This window comes from Strigops habroptila, chromosome 3 (assembly GCF_004027225.2).
Source record: "Strigops habroptila isolate Jane chromosome 3, bStrHab1.2.pri, whole genome shotgun sequence".
NCBI classification, from domain to species: Eukaryota; Metazoa; Chordata; class Aves; order Psittaciformes; family Psittacidae; genus Strigops; species Strigops habroptila.
Genome location: NC_044279.2, coordinates 76,010,171 through 76,032,160, shown reverse-complemented (window position 1 = coordinate 76,032,160; position 21,990 = coordinate 76,010,171). Strand labels below are relative to the sequence as shown.

General features: G+C 53.4%; 2 protein-coding genes across 4 annotated transcripts; one reads left to right on the top strand and one right to left on the bottom strand.

Moving 5' to 3' along the window:
- Positions 1-1,897: 1,897 nt before the first annotated feature.
- MAFF (MAF bZIP transcription factor F) lies at positions 1,898-5,289 on the bottom strand. 2 transcript variants are annotated; one of them, XM_030478165.1, is made up of 3 exons: positions 5,091-5,289; positions 3,961-4,014; positions 1,898-3,880 (listed from the first exon to the last, which is right to left on the bottom strand). In XM_030478165.1, the coding sequence occupies exons 2-3, from the start codon at positions 3,994-3,996 to the stop codon at positions 3,467-3,469; spliced, it is 450 nt and encodes a 149-aa protein (XP_030334025.1). In that variant the 5' UTR covers positions 3,997-4,014; positions 5,091-5,289; the 3' UTR covers positions 1,898-3,466. The 2 variants fall into 2 exon arrangements, with proteins under 2 accessions (XP_030334025.1, XP_030334026.1); XM_030478166.1 differs by lacking the exon at positions 5,091-5,289 and adding an exon at positions 4,161-4,761.
- Positions 5,290-5,596: 307 nt separating this feature from the next.
- On the top strand, positions 5,597-21,137 carry PLA2G6 (phospholipase A2 group VI). Of its 2 annotated transcripts, XM_030478156.1 has the most exons (16): positions 5,641-6,211; positions 6,695-6,910; positions 7,713-7,893; positions 9,421-9,608; positions 10,765-10,861; positions 11,820-12,002; positions 12,208-12,316; positions 12,910-13,062; positions 14,732-14,822; positions 15,557-15,720; positions 16,229-16,379; positions 16,563-16,699; positions 17,328-17,482; positions 17,704-17,871; positions 18,964-19,037; positions 19,874-21,137. In XM_030478156.1, the coding sequence occupies exons 1-16, from the start codon at positions 6,003-6,005 to the stop codon at positions 20,013-20,015; spliced, it is 2,418 nt and encodes an 805-aa protein (XP_030334016.1). In that variant the 5' UTR covers positions 5,641-6,002; the 3' UTR covers positions 20,016-21,137. The 2 variants fall into 2 exon arrangements, with proteins under 2 accessions (XP_030334017.1, XP_030334016.1); XM_030478157.1 differs by lacking the exon at positions 12,910-13,062 and having other exon boundaries at positions 5,597-6,211.
- Positions 21,138-21,990: the final 853 nt, after the last annotated feature.

The window sequence follows — 21,990 nt, the reverse complement described above, 5'->3', positions numbered from 1 at the left end:
ATATATAAAAATATATATATATTTGACACCACACAAAATCATCTCTGAGCTTCCTGCTCTCCCTCACCACAGGCACGTGCCAGAGCAAGGACTGGCTCTGACACCACTCTGACTTGGAGGAACAAGTAGAAGACCCAGAGCTTGAGACCAATGTGGCCAAGGCATCTGTGGTCTTGCTAGTCTGCTCGCAGTAGCCCAGGGCCCCAACAAATGTGTTGGTTCCAGGAACAGGCCCTTGGAGCTACTTTTCCCCTCACCTGCTTCCCTTCTCCTTCCTCCCTTCCTTCCTTCCTTTTTTGTTTACCATGTAACATACCCATGGGATTTGTTTATTATTTTTCCATATAGAGTAGTTCTTTGTATATAAATGACTGAAAAAAAAAGTATGATAAATAAGACAGAGTCACCTAGTTTTGTACCTATCGTGTTTAACTGATGTGAGCTCAGCGACAAGCCGCTCTCTCTATTTTGGTCTTTGTGACATTATACTCTGCAGAAATGAGCAAATATGATGACAAATAAAAATATAGAGATAATATAGATTGTACTTAAGCTGCCTCCGCGTGGTGCTGTCTCGGTGACTTCTCTGAGTTCGAGTTTTTGCTTACTGCAGGGGCTGAGGCTCAGTGGGTCTTGTCCTCCTATAGTCCTCTTTTTGGGAGGAAAGCTTCATGCCATGAGAAGCAGCACTTATACCAGCCTGGGGCTGAGATGTCCCTGATGGCCCAAGGCAGGAGCAAAACACATTTGTCAAAACCCTGGAGTACAGATGGGTTCTGATCTTGGGTGCTCACTGTGAAACACCTGTAGGAGAAGGGGGGCTGCTGTCTCTGACATAGCATGCAGCAGCTCTGTGTTCTATTTCTGTGAGCAGTGATGGGCTGGGGCAGTTTGCAGTGACAGAGGAAATGTGACTATAAAACCTGGAACCACCGTATGAGCGCTCCAAGATGCTGGCAGGCCGGGACCTGGCATTGGGGAATATGCTCATCACTTCCACCTCAGTTCCAAGGAAAGGTGGCTTTTCCCCATGGAAGGACATCAAGCTTCACCTCTGGGTAAGGCACCTGCCACACTTCCTTCCCCTTCTCCTGCCACCCACAAACATAAGCTCCCTGCTTTCCTTCTTGCTGGTGAGGTCACCGTGCAGGGGAGGTTTTGGGTAGAGCTGGCCTGATGTCACCTGCCTCTCCTCCTGCAGCAGGTCCAAGGGCAGCCTGGAGGGAATTTTTCTGGTGAAAAGCATTATCTTTCCTAGGAACTATGATTCAGCGCAGCCAAACTGCTGCTGAAAGCAAAGGCTTTGGGGAATGATGGTCAGCATTCAGCTGGCTGCCTGAGCCTTTTCTTACAGAGACTAAATCTCGAGAAAAGAAGGCTCAAGAGACCTTATAGCAGTCTGCCAGTAACTAAAGGGGACCTATGAGAAATGTGGAGAGGGGCTTTTTATCAAGGGGAGGTAGTGACAGAACAAGGGGGAGTGTTTTTAAATTGAAAGAGGGTAGATTGAGATTAGACATTAGGAGGAAGCTCTTCCCTGTGAGGGTGGTGAGGCGCTGGCACAGGGTGCCCAGAGAAGCTGTGGCTGCCCCATCCCTGGCAGCGTTCAAGGCCAGGTTGGACGGGGCTTGGGGCAACCTGGTCTACTGGAAGGTGTCCCTGCCTCTGGCAGGAGGTTGGAACTGGATGAGCTTTAAGGTCCGTTCTGACCCAAACCATCCTGTGAATCTAAGAATCTCTGTTTGCTCTAAAAAGTCACAAGCTGTCCCCCAGCCCCATCTTTTTCCAGGCACATTCTTGAGCTCGTCCTGCAGCACAGCTAGAGGGAGCCAGAAACCCAGTCTCACTGAGGCACAACTCTCTCCTCAAGTTTAAGAATGACCAAACACACTCTTGCTGTGGAAAAAAAAACCAACAACAAAGAACTTGCTTTATTTGTAAAGTCTACAAAATACAGAGGAGTCGGGTAGGACACGTACTGTAAGTCAGAAAATAAATAAGTATATTTTTTCTCTATATAAGTATAAGATAAAATGTGATTTGTATATATAAAATATAAAGTACGGCTCTGTACCAACATCCTGGCTGTGCCGAGAGGCGGAATGGCAAAGAGGACGTGAAAATAACTTATGTTCGTGCAATAAATAAACCCAAGAGGAGTCGGGGTGGGGGGATGCGAACCACAGTGCCCCCTCCACGAGTGGTGGGCACCTCTCTCCGGGGAGGGGATGGAGGCTGCAGCCGAGGGCGGCTGGCGTGAGCAGAAGGGCAGAAAGGGAGGGAATCATCTACAGCAGCAGATGCCAGCGAGGGTCTGCCTCCCATTACCTCCCCTGTGCTGCCTGCATTTAGCAAACCCAACTCTTCTGCATCATTTCAGCCTGCGGAAGAAGCTGGTTGTCCCACATGGTGTCCAAGCTGGAGGAAAACCAAAGGGAGGAGCCTACCTGCCTGCCAGGCAGCTCCCAGGAGCAGGGATGCTCTTCGCCCCTGCTTCCTGCCTCCTGTACCTCCACCTTCGCAACTCTGACTCTCGGGAGCCAGGAACACCTTTACATGGGCTTTGTAGGCAGTGGGGCGCTGGGGAGCGCTTGGTGGGGCAGTGCAAGCTGGCCTGTGCTGAGCAAAACAGTGTTTATCTCTGCTCCAGCTGCCTCCACTTCCTTCCTGCCAGTGCTGCTGCATTTTGGAGACACCCGGCTGGGCTGAGCAACCCATAGGCAGGAAGAGGCGTGAAGGATGTGCGTGATGGAGAAGGATAAACCAGCACCACTGCTTCTCCCCGCTCATGTCCCCCAGCCATCCCCTAGCTTCCTTCATCACCATCACCTCTGCAGCACCGCAGGCTGCCAAAGCACTTTCCCATCCCGCTCACCATTACCAGGCACCAACCTGCAGCTACTTTCTCTCCCACTCTGACCTGTCACCTTCCCTCACCACCTCCATCCCTCGAGACTCCAACCATGCTGCCGCCTTTCCCCTTGCTCCAGCCATGGTCCAAGTTCTGGGGCCGATGCTGATATCCATTCTACATCCTATCCCTTCTACCCCTTGCTCCCTCCTCTCCTTTCCCATCCTGGCACATACTCCTGGGAGCGCCTGGCCCACACTCAGCTCTCCCATTCCCTCCCCAAAGAAACGAGGTGCTTGGTGTTTTCCTGCCAGCTTGGAGCTGTGGGATGCTTCCCCACTGCTGCCTGCACAGGCTCACCCTCTCCTGCCTGTACCCTCCAGAGTGGAAAGGGCTGCAGGGGCTTGGGGGTCACCAATGGGGTCCTGTCCTCCACCCTAGCACCCAAACTGCAGCAGCCCCCCCTGCGTGGGGGAGCTGGAAGTCAAGGGATGGGAGAAGGAAGATTTCAGGCACAGGTCCTGGCAGGGACGAGGTTGGGGAAGGGGTCGGAGGCAATTGGTGGGGGAAGACACCCCGGGAAGACTGTGCCTGGCCGGGGGACAGAGGCCAGCACTAGGAGTAGGCGGCCTGGTTGGCACCGGACTTGACAATGGTGATGACACTGGCGGTGGCCACCTTGGCAGGGGGACCATGGGCAGCCACAGTGCGGGCGAAGCCCTGCAGGGCCTCGTACTTGCCGCGGAGTGTGTCGAGCTCCAGGCGCATGGCAGCATTCTCCCGGGCCAGCTTGTCCACCTCCCACTCCAGCTCCATCTTCTGCTTCTGCAGCTCTTCCTTCTGGCACACGCGCTTCACCCGGCAGCTGGCCGCGTAACCCCGGTTCTTCAGCGTCCGCCGGCGCTGCTTCAGCCTTGCCACCTCCTCCTTGGAGAGGCCCCGCAGGTGGTGGTTGAGCTCCCGCACTGACAGCCCCATCAGCTCCTCATCTGACAGCAGTGGCGTGTTCTCCCCCAGCTCCCGCTTTACCTGCGGAGAGACGGGCGATCACCTGAGACCCCCAAAACCAACCCTCTGATCCCCAAACCCCTCATTCCACTGGTGCTCACCTTCAGGGCCTTGCTGGCAAGCCCGTCTGCAGCCATCCTTGCCTCACGCTGGCCCTGCAGAGCAACCAGGAGAAAAGCCAGTTACTACCAGCCCTGTGCCCCTCACCTTGGCACAGAGGGCACCAGCCCTGCTGCCCCCTGCCCAGTGCCCATGTCCCCCCCACCGGCCACAGGACTCATCCCTACTCCTTTAGAAGTACCTAATAATAACAATGATGATAATAATAGTCATAATAACTGCAAAACATAATAGTCACGGGGGAAGGCTGGACTCTTCATCCCTCCTTCATCCCACCCCAAGGCAGTCGAGATGCTGCTTTGCCCGGGGGACCCGAAACGCCCCAGCCGGCTGCCGGGGGAAAGGGAGCGCCTGAGGCTTCCTCCCGAGGAGGAAATCCGGGTGAGATCCGCCCGGGGCTGAAAGGAAAGTAAAAGCAGCAGCCCCACGGTGCAAAACAGTGGCGAAACCACGCAGCCGGGACCCGCGCCGAGGTGCCACCCCACCGTCCCCCGGCTCGGCGGGCGCGGGCACTGCGGCTCCCAATCCCCATCCCAGCGTCGGGTGCCCACGGGCGCGGGGGGCGAAGGGCGGGAGCCGCGGCCTCCCCGTGATTCAGCAGCCCGGGAAGAGTAAAGTCACGGAAGCGGCGCCCGTCCCCTCGCCGGCGGCCGGTCCCTCCGCTCCCTAGGTTTAGGAGAGCGGGGAGCGGGCCGGGAGCCCGGGCTGCAGCCCCGCAGCCGTTCCCCACCGCGGGGAGCCCCCTCCGCGCTAGCAGAGCCCCCGGCGCGGCGAGGGGGGCCGGGCCGGGGAGGTGAGGGGCTGGAGGGGGCGGCGGGGAAGGTGGAGCCGGGCGGCTGGAAGCTGATGCAATCCGGGCCGGGGAGCCGCCGGAGAAGCTGCGTCGGCCCCTGCAGGGCGGTGGCCGGGACGCGAGAGGGAAGCGCGGACGGTCCCGAGCACGGACACCCCTTATCCCATCCCATCCCTCCCCGTCCCGCTGCGGCCGGCCGGGCAGCGGCCTCCAGCCGATGCCAGACCCCGCAGGGTGGGGGGGAGCGGGGTGGGTGAAGCCGCACGCGAGGGGAGCGCCCTCGGGGGTCTCTCCCCTCCGATACCGTCCCGTCCTTACCGAGAGGCTGCGCTGGGGCCGCTGCCGGGTCGTGCCGTCGGGCGGCGCCTCCAGCCCCGCTCCCCGCGATTACTCACCCGCGGATTCTTTTCATTCATAAAAACACAGTCATGCGGTGACGTCACCGACGCCCCGCCCCTCCGCTCCCACCGCCCCGCTGCTCTTAAAGCGGCCGCTACTCCTTAACGATCCCCGGGGGTGACACCCTCGCCCCACACGCTGCCGGTGGGTCAGACACACCGCCGTGACAACGCACACACGCTCCAAAACTCCTGTTTCTCCCCCAGGTTTAAGGCTGGCTCCCGCCCGCCGAACTGCTCCCCGAACCCCAGCGGAATGGGGCGCTGCCGCTTTAAGAAGAGCGCCCCTCCCCACACAAAGATGGCGCCCCACCTCCTTTCCGCCCGCCTCCGGGTGTGACGCAGCGGCGCCCCCCGCCCCGATGGTCCCTCCCCGGGCGCGGCGCCGCTGATTGGCCCGTCCCGAGGGGCGGGGCGGCGATTAGCGGTTGGGCGGGCGGTGGCGCGGGCCGGGGGCCGTTGGGGGCCCGTCGTGCTTTGCGGGCGCCGCCGCACTCTGGCTCGGCGCTGCCCTGCGAGGCCAGGGGTTCGACCCCAGCGCCGGGAACCGGGCCCCGGCGGCGGCCGCGGAGCGGGGCGTGCTTCCCGCCGGGGCGGCGGGGTGAAGCCTCTGAGAGACGGGGGGGTCAGAGGGCTGCGGTCGCGGTGGGGCGCTGAGGAGAAGCGGATGATTTACGCGGGGGGCGGAGGAAAGAAGCTCGGTGTCGGAGTTCCCGCACGCCGGCGGCTCTCGGTTCGCCTTTCCCAGCACTGTGCCGTTACGTTCCGGGCGGAGCCTTTGGCCGGGTTTCCCTCGGGACGCGGCCGAAGAGCCGCCTGAGGCTCCATAAAGATGCAGTTCTTTGGCCGGCTGGTGGACACCATCAACAGCGTCACCCAGATATTCACTAACCCGTACCGGGTGAAGGAGGTGCCCGCTGCGGAGTATGCGGCGCACACCTGCCTTAGGGAGGACGGCCGGGTGGCTCTGTATAGGAACAGCCTCGCTCGCTCCTGGGATTGCCTGCTGGTGAACCCCCAGAGCCCACAGGTCGCATTCCGGTAAGTGACGGACCCGTTATTGGTCGCTGCTCACGCATGAAACTAAAGACACGAAGTCTCCGAGCTGAGGAGCGCAGTGCCTCATGGCTGTGGGGTGGTGGGTTTGATCTGAAGACAGGCTTGTGAGGAGGGGGAGGCCATCAAAAGTTGTCATCGGAACGGCTTGTGGGAAGAGGGCAGGACAGAGTCAAACCGCTGTGGAAACAGGCAACTGAAATAGGTGTTTGGGTCAGAACATCCACAGGTACGTGCACTTCCTCTGGTGTTGCTGGTTTAGTGTCAGGAGCACTGGATGCTTCAGCTCAAAAGCTAACGGTCCTCAGGAAGAATAGATGCTCTCTGCTAATGAAGTAGGCTCCCTTCTTCTCTTGGAAGAAGTAGGGTCCCCAGCACTAATTTTGGAGAAGAGCTGTTTCTCTAATACCCATGAGGTGGAGGTTGTTTCTTTGGGCAGGACCAACGCTGTGTTTACCTCTCCTCCAGGCTTTTCCAGCTCGACAACGAAGCAGATGCCCTGGTGCGTTTTGAGCACTACGCCAGGCTGCTGCGCCCTTTCTACGAGAGCTCACGCCAGGCCCTGTCGCTGGAGGAGCTCCAGCAGCTCAGCGACTGCATCCGCAACCACCCCAGCTGGTCCTCGGCACACGTCGCGGTGGAGATCGGCCATCGTGAGACCTTTCGGCACAACCACGTCATGAGGCAAGGGGCAGTAGGGGTCTCCGGTGCGCCTGGTGGTGGGAATGAGCTCAGGATGGTGGGCTAAGCTGGATTAGGGTATTCCAGCTTGATGTGCCAAAGCAATGGGGGCACTTTCATGGAGGAGCTTAACACACCTGTAGTTACTGCAGAGGTCGAGTTTAAAAGTGCTGGTTTTGCTGTGTCTTGCCTGAGTGACAGATGTGGCAGCAAAGGGAATCCTGTGCTCACTGTGTAAGCTGGTTTTCAACCAGCTGATGTGGATGTTAAAGCCCAGAGCTCTGGTGTTTGAGCTAAGGGATTGAAGTGTTTTGCCAGAGACACTAGTTAGATTCGTACAACCCTTGTGGAGCTGCTTTTTGGAGGGGATGGCGGCTGACTTTGTGAACCATGAGAGAGGAGGTACAGTACAACTGTCTTTCTGGAAAAGGGTTTTGGCCACAAGCCCTTGGTCTCTTTCCATGGGAACATTCACTGAGAATAAGGGGGACTAGTGAGAAGTTAAGAGTCTGGGGCAGCACCAAGTTGCTGACTTTAACCTGTCCCCTGCCTTCCTTTGGGCCGGGGGAGCTGCTCCCATGTAGGGAGCAGAGGAAGGAGCAAAGGTCAGGGTCTGTGGCAGGGCTGCTTGATGGCCCTTCCCTGTGCTCTTTCCCTGGCAGGAGGCCTGGCTTTTGTGAACCGTGTGGTTCACATGAGCTGGGCCTGTCACAGACATGGAAGGTACCTTTTTATCATCTCCCAGGACAGCTTCATGAACTCTTTGCAGCCCTTCCTTGGCCTCACATTGATTCCTCTCTTGCAGCTGTGTGAACAGCACAGACAGTGAGGATGGCTGCACCCCACTGCACTTGGCATGCCGCAAGGGAGACATGGAGTGCCTGCTGGAGCTGCTGGAGTGCCACGCACGGGTGGACATCACCGACAGCCACGGGGAGACTGTGTTCCACTATGCGGTGCGAGGGAACAGCCCCCACATCATCGAGGTACGAGTGATTTTGAAGCTGGGAGGAAGTGGGACTAGAATGGGTTCTCTGTGCTGTGAGGAGGGAGACAGGAAAATAAGTGCAGAATGGAGGAGAAAGTCAGTTCCCTTTGCTGCAGCATTGAGTTAATGCTTGAGGGTGATTTCACCTTCTTTTTTCCCCCTTTACCGGTGCTGTTTCCCATAAGCAGGCTCCAGATTCCACCCTGCAGTGAAATGAGGATATTAAGCAAGTTCCCTTGGATGGTGTCCTTCATTGCTATTTGCATCAGGCCTTGATCCTGCCTTTTTTCAGGTCCTTGGCTTTCCTTCTTCATCCCCTCAGAGCAGGGGGAGCATTTGTTTAGGCTGTTGTGGGGGAGCGTGTGTTGCCCACAGACTGAGGGATGGTTTGGAGCTGCCCCAGGCTCTCCTGAGCTGCAGAACCTGTTGTTTGAACTGAGTGGCCTTGCATGAGGGACAGCGATCAGAGCCTCGAGGCAGAGAGAGTCTGAAGCCAGAGAGTTTGCAATTGCTGAGAAGCTGTGGGCAGAGTGACAGGGTTCATAAGATGTGGGCGGCTTTGCATGTCGGTTCCCTGGGTCTGTCAGCTCCCCAGCACCCAGTGGGAGTGTGGGATGGGCTTGCCCCTATGGCAGCACCCCCCATTTGCCCAATACCTCTTGTGACAGCTCTCCCTCTGTCTGCCAGACTGTGCTGGGGTTTCCTAACTCATGGTGGGGGAGGGATGATGACTGGGGCTTGCCATGCTGTGGAGCAGGGTAGTTAGGACCTTTGTATTAAAAAGATAGCCTCTTCCTTTATTTCTCAGGTGGCAGCAGCTTGGCTTGTTACAGAAATACTTCCAGGTCTGATCTGTCTCCTGTTTGTTTGGGTTTTTCTCTCTTGATTTCTTGCTAAACCAGAGAAAAGAAACTCTAAATTCCTGCCATCAGGGCTTGCAGGCTTCCACCAGAATGGCAGTGGGATATTTTTGTGTAAGAAACCAGTCAGCAGGTAACAGATATAAAATTTAGGGGGAGAACAGGAAAATTCCTTCAAATATATCCCCACATGGCTACTTTAAACAGAAACTTGTTTGTATCTGAAAGCAGTGGTGGAGTTGCAGGGGACGTTGAGCTCCTGCCTGCTAACTGGCTGTGGTAACCGATGGGGCTGCAGCAGGAGAGGAAACTACTGGTTTCAGTTAGCACTCTCATTTTGTTGGGCTGAACTTGGCTCATGCAGTGGGAGGTGGTGGGAGTCTGCTGGGCTGTGTCATTCAAGGTGGCATGAGCCCTTTTCGGCTCAGAGGTGTCTCAGAAGCACCCAGGCCAGAGGAGAAGAGCATAGAGAGCCGCGATAAACCCTTTGGGGACAGAGAACAAGGAGTATTTCCATAGCTACTGTGTTGGAAGCAGGGGTGGAGAGGACAGACTGTAGCTTCGTGAGGAACCCAGCATTCCAGAGTCTGTCCTTGAGAGCTCAGGACAAGAGTTGGTCTCTTCCATGTCTGTCTGCCTATTTATTTATTGTCTCCTCTCTCCAGCTCCTGGGCAAAATCCCAACTACTGGCTTGGACCACCTGAGCCATGAAGGACTGACCGCTCTGCATCTCGCTTGTCAGCTGGGCAAAGAGGACATGGTTCGGTCCCTGCTGAAATGCCATGCCAGCTGCAGCATCATGGGCACGCTGGGCTACCCCATCCACACAGCACTGAAGTTCTCCCACAAAGGGTAGGTAACTGCTTGGGATGCCAGAACAGGACTCTTCCTCCAGCCTGGGGACCTGTCTACTTGCTCAAGGTTGTCCAAGAACAGACCCCTTTCAGGGAAGTGCTCAGCAGGAAGTGCTTTTCTCAGAATGACTTGTGAGAGGATGATTTACAGATGCTTAAGTAGTGTTGCTAATTGCTGTGCCTCTGTCTTTGAGTGCTCTGATCCTAATAAGCTTTCATTGCAAAGCCTAGCTATTCTCATCTCCTGTAGGCCAAAGGTACTCTTTACTCACAAGCATAGAATCATAGAATGGTTTGGGTTGGAAAGGACTTTAAGATCATCTAGTTCCAACCCCCCTGCCCTGGGCAGGGAAATAATGAACACTCTGGAACTGAATCAAAACAGACACAGTATTTACTCCCCGTTTTGTTTTCCCTGGAGAAATTTGATTCTCTATGTGCCTTATAATACTTAATTTTCACAGCTCTACAAATAGGGCTCTTAAGTCAACACTAGCTGCTGCTAGCCAATTTTTTTAGCATTTTGAAAGTGCTTTCCAACATCAGAGATGCATTTACAAACCAAAAATGTGCTTAGGTCCCTTAGTTTGCAGTAGGGCTTGGTCTCTTCTACATGATTTATTTGGTGGTGTTTCAGAGTGGACAGCATACGTTTACCCATGTTTTCTAGGCGCTAGATCCTGATTTATTCACAACTGGTGTGATTTTTCACTCATAGGGAAGTACATTTCAGCAAAATGTACTTAACTATTACATCCTTAATTTCAGCAAATACTTAACTGTTTCAGTTTTATCCCCATGTTTCCATGGAGAGAGAGGGAGAAGAATAAAATTTCCTGTTGGGTCTGGAGAGTTTCCAGAAATGCCATCTTCCTGTATTGGAGAAGCAGATGTTGCTCCACAACTTGGAGTTGGGAAGGGATTCTCCTTCTTCCAAGCACTGTGCTGCTTGTATGCTTCCTGTTGTGCCCTTCCTTTCTAAATAGAGCAAACCAAAACTGCAGCTGAGGAACTTGCAGGTGTCGCAGAGAGCCTGCTGCTGCTGAAGGGTTTCCTGAAGGGCTCTGGGCAGGAGGCTGGTGCTGATGTGAGTGGAGGTGTTGAGTCAAGGCAGCAGCCATCCATCCATCCCTTCATCTCCTTGTCTTTGCCAGGTGTGCCCAGGCCATCCTGGAGGTGGATGCCAGCCAGGTTCGCTCCAAGGACCCGCGCCATGAAGCCACTCCGCTGCACTGGGCGAAGAAGGCAGAGGTAAATGGAGCCGACCTGTGGTGAGGGCCTGTGCTGCCACCCAGCACCTGCTTAATTCGTGCTGCTGCTAACCCGTCCCTTTCTGAGTGCACAGGCAGAGCCCTCAGAGTGTCAGAGCCCAGCCAGCAGCCTGATGTTTGATTCTCTTTGCCCTGTGCTGATCAGTGCTGTTTGCCACGGGGGACAGGAGAGTGGAGCCTTGCAATGAAATCAACTGGTAGGCTTGTCCCTAGTGTTTCATCCATGGCTGTGAAACTGCCAGTTTGTCCATTTTGCTGGGAAAATCGAGCACTGTCACTGAAGCCCAGCTGCCCCTGGGGGGAGCTCTCTTCTCATTACCTGCCAGTTTCATTGGAGGAAACATTGATGCCTTAAAAACTGCAGGGGAAGAGTGAGGTAGCACAGGGTGGTGGCATATGGGATATGATCTGTCTTCTGCCATGTGTGATATGCCATGCTGGAGCACCTGAATGGTGCTTGTTACAAGCAAAGGACATTCCTATGGCCGGGCTGATTTCCCTCCTGCAGTATCACATTCCTCTCAGGAATGTCCTGTGGAGTTTCAGAGCAGACATAAATCTGCTTGGCTTATAAAGAGGAGATGAAAAAGCAGACTATTTCCCTCCAGTCTGCAAGGATTTTGGCTCGAGTAGGAACTTTTTTCTCTCTGTTGATCTCAGCCGGTCATTATGCTTGTGTACAAGTCCCAGGACATTTGGAATCTCTAGCCAGATTGTGAAACTGCCAACTAGTTCTCTGGTAGAAGGGCAGAGAAACCCCATCTCCAGTGCTTGGAACAATGCAGCTGGCATCTGCCAGCCAGCTGTATCCAGGCTGAGGCTCCTTCCTCTTCCCCTGCTTTGCTTGCCATGAGACCTGGATCATTTGAGTGTTCAGGCACTTGTCCTCACGATGCCTTTCTCTCTTTTTGACCTGGCATGTGCACACTTGGGCACAGATGACACGGCTGCTGCTGGAGTATGGCTCTGAGGTGAATGTGACCAGCCGCACAGCTGATATGGCTCTGCACATTGCGGTCAAGAGGGGACGCTTTGACTGTGCCATGGTACTGCTGACACACGGGGCCAACACCAATGCCAGGGGTCAGGATGGCAACACACCACTGCACCTGGCCATGAAGGTGAGTTTTCTGCAGAGGCTGCTGGGAAGAAGAAAGAGTATTTTCTTGAAGGATTGAGGCAGGGACAGACTCCTTTGAAATTCTGGCTGTTGTCTTTTACGGGGTGATGCCTTGTGGCTGCTTTGGCTAATGAGGAGGGAGGGAATGAGAAGTCATGTAGCCAAAGGGAGCATGGCTCTTGACTGAGCTTTCTCTTGTGCCCTAGCATGACCACCTGGATATGATCAAAGCGATTGTCGTGTTTGGAGGAGATATAGAGGTCCCAAATGATTTCGGGGAGACGCCGGGGCTGTTGGCAGCCAGGAGCAGCAAAGGTGAGGAGCACATCAGCAACTTTACAGGGTGAACCCAGCCGGCAACCTGTCTCCCTTGGTGCCCAAAACGTGTCTTGGGGAGAGGTGCAAATATGTCAAGTGTGAGTGATGCTTGTCCAACATGCTTTCCCAGCTTCTAGTTGCTCATAGGGTAGGCACTTCCTGAGCTAATGGCGTAGGCTTTGTATTAATAGCCCTTGATGAATTTCTCTTCTATGAGACAGAGATGCAAGAGGAAAAGCTGGCACGTACTCCCCCTCTTTCAAGATGTGATGGCAGGCACTGCAGGCTCACAACAGGATGATGCAGTGCTGCTGAACTGCCCAGGCATAAGCAGATATGGGCAGTTATTCAGCAGCAAGAAGTGTATGGCACACACCCTTGAAGCTGCACAGCGTTGGGTGCCCCTGCTGTGCACAAGTCTTGCTGCCTTATGTTCTAGGAGAGGTACCTGGGATGTGCTTTCTCCTCCCCCTGGGTCATCCCAGAAGTTCTGTGAGGGTCAGGACTGCTGTGAATTTGGCAGAGCCCCCACCAGTGTGTGCGTGCACTGATTCTCTTTCTGATCTGTGACTCCCCCTTCGTCACCTAAGGTGCAAACCGGAAAGTGCTCTTAGACCTGCTGCAAACTGTAGGGACCGAACGCTGCCACCCACCCAACCCTGACTCCCCAAGCCTGGCACCAGCTGCCACCTCCTTCTTCCTGGAAGGCCAACCTTCCTCGTGGAGCAGCTTCAACAGCTTAGGTAAAGCCTTCCCTGGCCCTCCTGTGCTTTCCTCCCTTCTTGCTTCACAGTGCTGTCTCGGATCTCTCCTTCAAATGGGCCGTGTTCTGGGGATTGTCTCCTGGCTCTCAGTTTCTGGTCACTCTGTTCTCATTCAGCTGTTGCAAGATCCTGTCTCTTTTCTCTGTTTTTCCTGTGTGTGTACTCTAAACTTTTGTACTCTAAACTTCTGTTTTATAGACCTGACACAATACAGCTCTGTAAAAACGAAAGGGAAGACTCATTCCCTCACCCCTCTGGAAGACGTGTAGGACTTAGTTACCTGCATGTACTTTATGCACAGGGTCATGTACAGAAGGGGAACTACTTGCTGGTATGCCTTGAGGACCTACCAGTATTGTGCTGGGCACAAAGGAAATTAGAATCATTTCTCATTCAGATCCTGGAGGCCAGCTGCTGGGAGAGAGGAGGGATGAAGCCCAAGGATACGCGACTGTGGTCACAGGGTTTATGTTATGTGTAGGAAAAGCCTACCTTAGGACATACGACTGTGTCATGGCTTGTGCTCTTTACTGCCCAAACTCTGTGAATAAGTCCTTGGGTCTGTTCTAGATGGCAGGCTTTCCTCCTCTGGGGAGCTCCAGAGCTCAGGCAGTGGCAGTGGGAGGGATTACAGAGTGGGCTGTGGGTGAGTTGGCTTTGGAGCAAGGCTCTGACCCTCATGAGGGGCATGCAGGCAAATAACAGCTGCTTGTGGTCCTCTTCCCCACTCAGGTTGGTGTTTTCCTTTGCAAAGACCCTCCTGTTGGGCTAGAGGACAACCCCCCAGGCTCTCGAGTGCGTCTGTGTCACCACAAGTCTCACTGGCTGGTGACACCAGGACTTTCTTCTGACCATGACCTTGTGAAGGCAACCCCCTGTTTCAGCTCTGATGCAGTGGCAGAGCAAGGCCCTTTTTCAGCATGGACTCTGGCCCTCGAAGAAACTCCTCACCACATTCACTGTCATCCACAGCCGCCTTCCAGCCTGGGCACTGGCAGGAGTATTTTAACTTCTCTCCCCCTGTTCTTTCTTCTTTTGGTTTCACAGGCTGGCTTCTCACCTAGCCTGGATTGGTGCCCTGCACCCAGGATGGCCTGGGTGTACGTCAGCTGAGGGGTAATGACGAGCCACCCTGTCCCCACAGCTCTCCTGCCTAGGTTACCTTGCAGGAGTAGATTTAGGTTTTATTTTACCCTGTAGTGGGCACGCTGCTAGGCTCTGCCTTCTCTCTCGCTTACTGTGCTCATCATCTGCTTCTACAAATCCTCCATCTTTACCAGTGCATCTCCAGCTGCCTGCTCTAAAGGATGGGGTTTCTTCTCCTTGGTGTGGAGTTTAATCTAGGGGGGTACCTAGTGGCTATGAGTAAGATGGCTGTGTCTCCTGCAGGGAGCTTATTAGATTGGGAAGGGAGTTGGGTGTTCTCTGTGTGATTGTGGTGGAAATCATTTACTGCACTGGTGGGAGGTTTGGCTCCTCTGGCTGAGCTTTCTGGGGGCAGAGGGAAAGCAGGAAGAATAACTGAAGGTTTTCTAATTGATTAAGTATAATTTGGTTGACTGCTGTCTCGGAGGCACATAGCAGAGGGTTCAGGTAGCAAAGTGGTCTCTAATTACTGTTTTCTTCCTGCATGTTCACGGCCCTCTAGGGTACAAGGACCTTCTGTATGCTTCTGCAACACTTGGGCAGTTATTGAAGGCACCAGATGTTGTGGACTCACCCAGTGAGGGCAGAAGAAAGTAAGTGAGGAACAGCTTCTGTCCAGGCCACCATGCAACTTGAAGGTGAAATCTGTGTGTGTGAATTCTCCCCACGAACACCCGAGTGTGGCATCCTCAGAGCTGACATTATTTAATGTCCATTGATGGAGTTTTTGCCAGAACCTTGTGATAAATCTCTGTTCCCATAAATGACCACCGCCTGTTCCTGAGTGCAGCCCTGGAGCTGCAGTGGAGCCATAGCTCAGCAGGTGAAACCCCTCCTTTGTCCCTCCCCTCTGCCACTGGGCACCAAACGCTGTTTTGGCTTTGAGATTTCCCCATCTCCACGCGCTACCCTGACGCTCACCCAGCTCCTTTGCCAGGCTGTGCACTGCCTTGACAGTGCCTGCACCTCGCCTTGCATGGAGCAGAGGGAGAGTTGGCACTGCAGGCCTGTCTGCTTTTTATTTATGACACAATACCCAGGGGACTTGGGGGCATTTTCAGCTTGGGAATGTCTCTCTGGTGTAGAGGTTAGAGATGGCTAGAAGAGGAAGTGGTGTTGCACTCATGAGGCTTATCTGGCTGTGCCCAGTGTTAACTTGCATCTGAGGAAGCACCTCTGGATTTATTTATTCACTGATTACTCTGTCCATAGCAGCATTCTAGTTACTGGCATAGTTTCCCATCCTTAGGGCTGCGTTCCCACGTGGCATGCTGTGATTTGTAAGGTGTCCCACAGCTCCCAGTCATCTGTATCTGTCTCTCTGCAGTCATGACCGTCTCCTGTGCCTGGATGGAGGAGGCATCCGGGGCCTGGTGCTCATCCAGCTCCTCCTGGCTATTGAAAAGGCTGTGGGCCGTCCCATTCGTGAGATTTTTGACTGGATCGCCGGGACCAGCACTGGGGGGATCTTGGCCTTGGCTATTGTACATGGTGAGGACAGTGCAAATAATGGGCCCCTTCTCACTCCTGTGCACCTGAGCTCTCCTCTGTGGGCTGCCTCTCTGAGTCCCAACTGAGATTTGTTGTCCCTGCCAAAGGAGGGAAGGGATGTTCATTAATAAAGGAAAGCCTTCTTGCTCTCTTCTCTCTCGCTTCTCACGTCAGCTGGCCTCGAGCGGCTTTCTGGGTTTTGGGAAGTGTGTGCTGGCAGAGTGCGATGTCCTGTTCTTCCTGCCCTTTCCATGGGGGTTTTACAGCAATGTGATCAACACTTTCTTTTAGTGGGACACTACGCTCTGAGCTTGCCCTTCGTCTTTAATCCTTCCCAACCAAGCTGCCGAGCTCTGAGCAGATGACAGACAGCTTGGGAAGGGAATGGGATTGGGCAGATGCCTCCCATCTGCCTCTTGTGCTGGCAAGTCCCAGCTCTGACGTGCTGTTTGTTCTGCCTGCCCTTACTCCTGCTCCTTGCTCCTGCCAACGCTGTTGCCTGTCTCAGGGAAGTCCATGGAATACATGCGCTGCCTGTACTTCCGCATGAAGGACATGGTGTTCCGGGGGTCTCGGCCCTACGAGTCGGAGCCCCTAGATGAGTTCTTGAAGAAGGAGTTTGGGGAAAACACCAAAATGACAGATGTCCGAAGACCCAAGTAAGTCTTACATGGGGCTGCTTTGGTTGATGCTCTCCTGGGTGTTCTCTAAACCCTTCTCAGCAGAGATGCTCAGCCTCTCCTTAGAGCAGGTCTGGAGGAGTGTGATGTGCAGACTATTGAAGCCATTAAGTACATTTTTTTCCCCATTTTACTCTTACTCTGTTATGTCTTCTCCTCCAGGGTTATGGTGACAGGGACACTGTGTGACCGGCAGCCAGCTGAACTCCACCTTTTCCGGAATTACCCCGTACCAGAGACAAAAACCTCCACTGAATACAAGACAAGTGCATCATTCAGACCACTCACTCAGCCAGAAGGTACATGCTGGCACACAGCAGTCCAGTTGGTTGGCAGGGGATGAAGCCGTCTCTCAGAGATGGAAGATTTCCTGTTCTTCCTCCCATTGCTCTGAAAATCAGGGTGTCCAGCAAGGGCTTGTCCTTGAGCTTGACTTGTAGCTTGGTCCTAGTGATGGTTGCGTTTTCTCCTCTCTCCTTCTCCCTTGGCTTCTCTTGTACCAGAATGGGGGCATGAGGAAGGGGGTGCTAGAGGAGTCCTGCAGTCAGTACCTTTCCCTGGGCTCTCAGGAGTGGATTAACGCGGGAAAGCTGTATAACTGAGTCATGCAGCCCCTTCCAGCCTACTCCTTTCTTTGTCTAGCAAACGTAACTCCTTCACCATCAGAATAGCAGCAATGAAGCTGGTAGCGAGTGAATTTGACTCACAATATGTAGAAAGTGGTGAGAACATGTTTTAAAGCACCCCCCAAATAATCCTATGCATCCAAGTAGAGTCCCTGCTGTTGGGAGAAAGAGGCACAACTATCTAGGGCAGGGTCTTCTGGGGTTGCAGGCCCTCCTGCTTCACCTCCTGCTGGTGAAGGCGGGGTGTTTCTTGCACCCAGGAGAGTTGCTGCAAGAGGCTGTATGCTTTCTCTCCCTCCAGACCAGCTTGTGTGGCGCGCTGCCCGCTGCAGCGGTGCGGCTCCCACTTATTTCCGGCCCATAGGCCGCTTTCTGGATGGTGGGCTGCTAGCCAACAACCCGACCCTCGATGCCCTGACGGAGATCCATGAGTACAACAAGACGCTCATTAAGAAGGTGAGGGAAATCCTGGCCCTGACTAGTAACTGGGGATTTATTGGCTTCACTGAGCCTCCTTTGAAGGGGAAGAAAGTTTGGGAATGGATGGATGCCTGTCGAGTGGATAATCAAGTTAGCCATGCAGCACCCTAGAAGGGAGTGTATGGAGGGGGATGTGTGTTGGCAATGCTCTGCATTAATTGTTGGTCCTTGCAAACAGATCTTTTGTTTGTCCACAGGGTCAGAGGCAGGAAGTAAAAAAATTAGGGTTGGTGGTGTCCCTGGGGACGGGGAAGCCTCCGCAGGTCCCGGTGAGCTCTGTGGATGTTTTCCGCCCCTCCAACCCTTGGGAGCTGGCAAAGACTGTGTTTGGAGCCAGGGAGCTCGGCAAGATGGTGGTGGATTGTGTGAGTACTGGGAGGAGGGGATGGCGGAAAACCCCTGGGGCTGCTTGCAGGAAGGGAGCAGAGGTTTCCAGTCTTCCAGAAGGAAGAAAATTGTATTTGCTTGGCACTGCTCTGGCCAGTTCAAGGAATGGACGTAGTGGGTAACTGAAGAATTGCAGGAGCACAGCAGGTCTGAAGCCATGTCTTCCTCTTTGGGATTTTGAGTGCCAAGGGAAGTTCTTGCAGCTGAAAGGAGCTGAGGACAGGATGGTGGTCAGTGACCCTTACGGACATTTGCAGGTGTGAGTTCATGAAGCTCGGTATATTTCAGGGAGCACTGATTATCATCTGAGCAACCTGGACCAGAAGCAAAACCCACACCTTAGAAAACAGCAATTCATTTTTATTTAGAAAAGCTTTGTTATCCCTACTGGGGAAATTAGTAAATGCTGGAGAAGTGGGAGTATCACTAATAGAAAACAGTAGTTCAGAGCAGTGGTTAGGAGTGTGTAATAGGCATATGTCCTTGCATGCTTCAGAAAGAAGATCATTACATGAAAACACTCCAAATGAATAAAAGCCAGAAAGAACACAGGTTCTGACCATAATCTTGCTTCTGTTGCTTTATATCCTTTTAACTTCCTAAAGCCAGAAAATACTCAGAGATATCCCTCTGCTTCCCCTGTCTTTTATTTCAGGGGAAGGTGTCTCAGGATAGCCCAGAATGCCTGTAGTAATCACAGGCTCTATTGGTACTGGGCTGGGACAGAAATGGATAGAGATGAAATCCCAAGGAGGCTGCAATTCAGATCATCCTGAGGGTATCTTTAAGGGAATCCACTCGGTGGTGTGATGGATGGAGGATCTGTAGGGTGCAATTCCTTGTGTCCCAAGGATCAGGAGCACTGTTCTTATATTAAAACAAATAAAGAGCCAGCCTTCTCTTGGTGGTGACTGGTGCCATCCAGCATGCACTTGCTCCTGGTTTTCCCTCTCCCTCTGTGGCTTGTGCAGTTTGACTTAGTAAATGCTAGAGAAGCCGGGAGCCTCTTGCAAGTGGGGGGAGTGCAGTGTCGCAGTCAGGCTCTAACTGTGGGCCTGTTTCTCCTGCAGTGCACTGACGCAGATGGCCCAGCTGTGGATCGTGCCAGGGCCTGGTGCGAGATGACGGATATGCCATATTTCCGGTAGGAGCTTACTTTCCCCTCTCTGCACCGACCTATTTTTATCCCTCTCGCTTCAGACCTGCCTGAGGCATGTGTCATCCCAAATAGTGTCCCCTCCAGAGGCATGCCTGCCCAGACCTGTCCCCCTGCCCCCTCTCCTCATCCCTCAGTGACGTGACGGAGGATGCCATGGCTCACTGTATGAGCTGATGCCTCGAGCATGCCTTGTCTGGGGGATCTGGCTAACAGGGTCCTTAGGGGATGTGCATCCTGCCCTATCCCACCATGCACAGCTTGGTTTAGAGTCGTGCCTTAAGTGGTGCAGGTGCTGAACTGTGCCTCAGCCTTGAGTGTAGGTTTGCCTTGAAGGAGGGGGAAGGCCTCTGCTCTGCAAGCCTGCTAGATGTCCAATATCTAAACAGGATCTGTAGGGGGCCTACAAGGATGCTGGAGAGAGACTCTTCATCAGGGACTGTAGCGATAGGACAAGGGGTAATGGGTTTAAACTTAAACAGGGGAAGTTCAGGTTAGATCTAAGGAACAAGTTCTTTACTGTGAGGGTGGTGAGGCACTGGAACAGGCTGCCCAAAGAAATGGTAAATGCTCCATCCCTGGCAGCGTTCAAGGCCAGGTTGGACAGAGCCTTGGGCGACATTGTCTAGTGTGAGGTGTCCCTGCCCATGGCAAGAGGGTTGGAACAAGATGATTTTAAGGTCCTTTCCAACCCAAACCATTCTGTGATTCTATGATTCTATGTTGGGAGCCACTTCAGGAGCCACTTGGCACAAATCTTGTGCTTGGCAGGCTTGCTGCCTTGTTGCGTTCATCTCTGTGCTCAGCTGTCTTGCTGTATGCAGGCTGAGCCCTCAGCTGCAGGCAGAGGTGATGTTGGACGAGGTGAACGACTCTGTGCTGGTGGACGCGCTCTGGGACACCCAGCTTTACATCTACCAGCAGCGGGAGCAGTTTGAGCAGCTGGTGCAATATCTGTCCCGCTGACTGACCTGGAGGTTCCTGTTCTGCATCCCAGTGACAAGGAGCAGCAGAAGCTGGAATGGCGCGGATTTTCCCTTGAACTGAGGTGTTGAGGTGGGGGAGGGACTGCTACTACCACTACTTATGAAGAGTTAATGATATTTAATAGACAACAGTGCACATACACATGTATTCCAGGACACACCTATGTATTCCCAGAGTGAAATGCTGACAGTTATCTTTGTACTGTAGCCCCATCTCTGCTGCTGTGCTTAGTTTTGGTGTCTGATGGTACATCCCAGAAGCCAGAGCCCCCACCTACCTGTCTTGAGCTGTAGCAGTTGGAGGCTGTCTCTTGTCTGTGCAGCACATCCACTGACAAAGCACCGTGCACCTTCCTGCAACACAGAATGAGCCATGGCTAGAGAAAGCTTCAGGGATTACTTTGTGCACTGAGGCCAAGGTGTTTTGGAGTGTGTGGTATGGGGAAAAGGGATAATTCTTCCCTCAACACACCCGCTTTGAAGGGGAGCAGTTCTGCAACTTTACACGGTAGGTACAACACGGAAAGTTGTGACTGGCCTTGGGAGAAGGGGAACCTTTGCTGAGGCAGTTGTCTTCTGTGGCACCTTCCCCTTTCCCGTCCGAGATGGGCTGGCAACATGTACTGACTGCCCAGGGTGGGAGCAGACCCCCTAGAGACCATTTTGTGCCACCTGGTTTGCTGTGCTACTCTGCTCAAGGGCTGAGATGTGAAAGCCTGCCTTTACTCACAGCAAACTCGAGATGAGGGTCTGTAGCCTTGGCTTGAGACAGAAATTGTTTATTCTTAATATGGAATTGAAATGCTCCGAGTTCAGTTCCCACCAAAGAAACTGACCCTGTGGCAGTTTGGATTTACTTTTTTTGCTGCTGGAAATCCTGTTGTGACTGCTGCACTACTCGATGTTTCTGCAGTAAATTTTTCGTATTTATAAATAATTTATGTATCTATTTGGAGGTGTTTTGAGGAGTAACCTGAAAAACTGGATTCTTGATAATTTGCTTTTGACTGAAGGGACTGCTGTTGTCAACAGTGCTTCTGTGCAAAACTAACATGACCTGAAATAAAGAGAGGTTGGCATTTGGTTCCACTGTTACGCAGTCCATGATTGTCTTGTCTCTCTCTCAGTCCTGAGCTTGCAGCCTCTGATTTCATACAGGTAGAAAATAAGGAGTTGGGCTCCATGAGACACAGGGTTCTACCTTTATGTGAGCTGCAGAGGTGAATGGCCTGTCCCTGCAGCCAGTCCTGGGAGCAGGTGTGTGGGGTGAATGTTGGCTGTCCCATGAAGCACAGCATCGCGTGCTGGGCTTATCAGTTGCAGCTAGGGGGAGAGGGTTTGGACCAGCTGCCATATAAAAATCCTCTTGGAGCTGGCCAGGCTAAAAAGAGGAACGCTGAAATCCCCTTGGGATACAAATGATACAAGTAGACAGGGCTTTAGTTTTGGTATCCGCAGGTGGTTGCTGGGTAGGGTAACTGCTGCAAGCCTGCTGGACCTGTGCCACTGGTTCCTAAGGGACACCACCATAGGGGTGGGCACCGAGGCATGAATAGGGCTAAAAACAGATTATCTGCCTTCTGATCTTCAGTTTCACAAATGAGATTGTGGAATTAAGTGGCTTCTAATGTGGAGTAAATGGTTTTATTTTCCTACATAAAAAAAGGGCTTACCTTCCCATGGAAAAGCAAAACTCCACATCTTGAAATGGAGGGAACATGAGCTCCTTTCTGTTTTTTGCTCCTGGCTTGCACTCCATCCCTCTTTATAAGCCTGCATCATCTGCAGGGACTTCCCGGAGTAATGCTGTGTTGGGGCTCCTTGCATGCAAACAGGGAGAGCGGGAGGGTTCAGGCACAAGCTTTTGCCTCCCATTAGGGATTCTCACTGGGAGTGGGATGGAAGCGAATAGCCAGAGGGCTGATGGCTGGGGTGGGGGAATAGTAGGCAGGGAA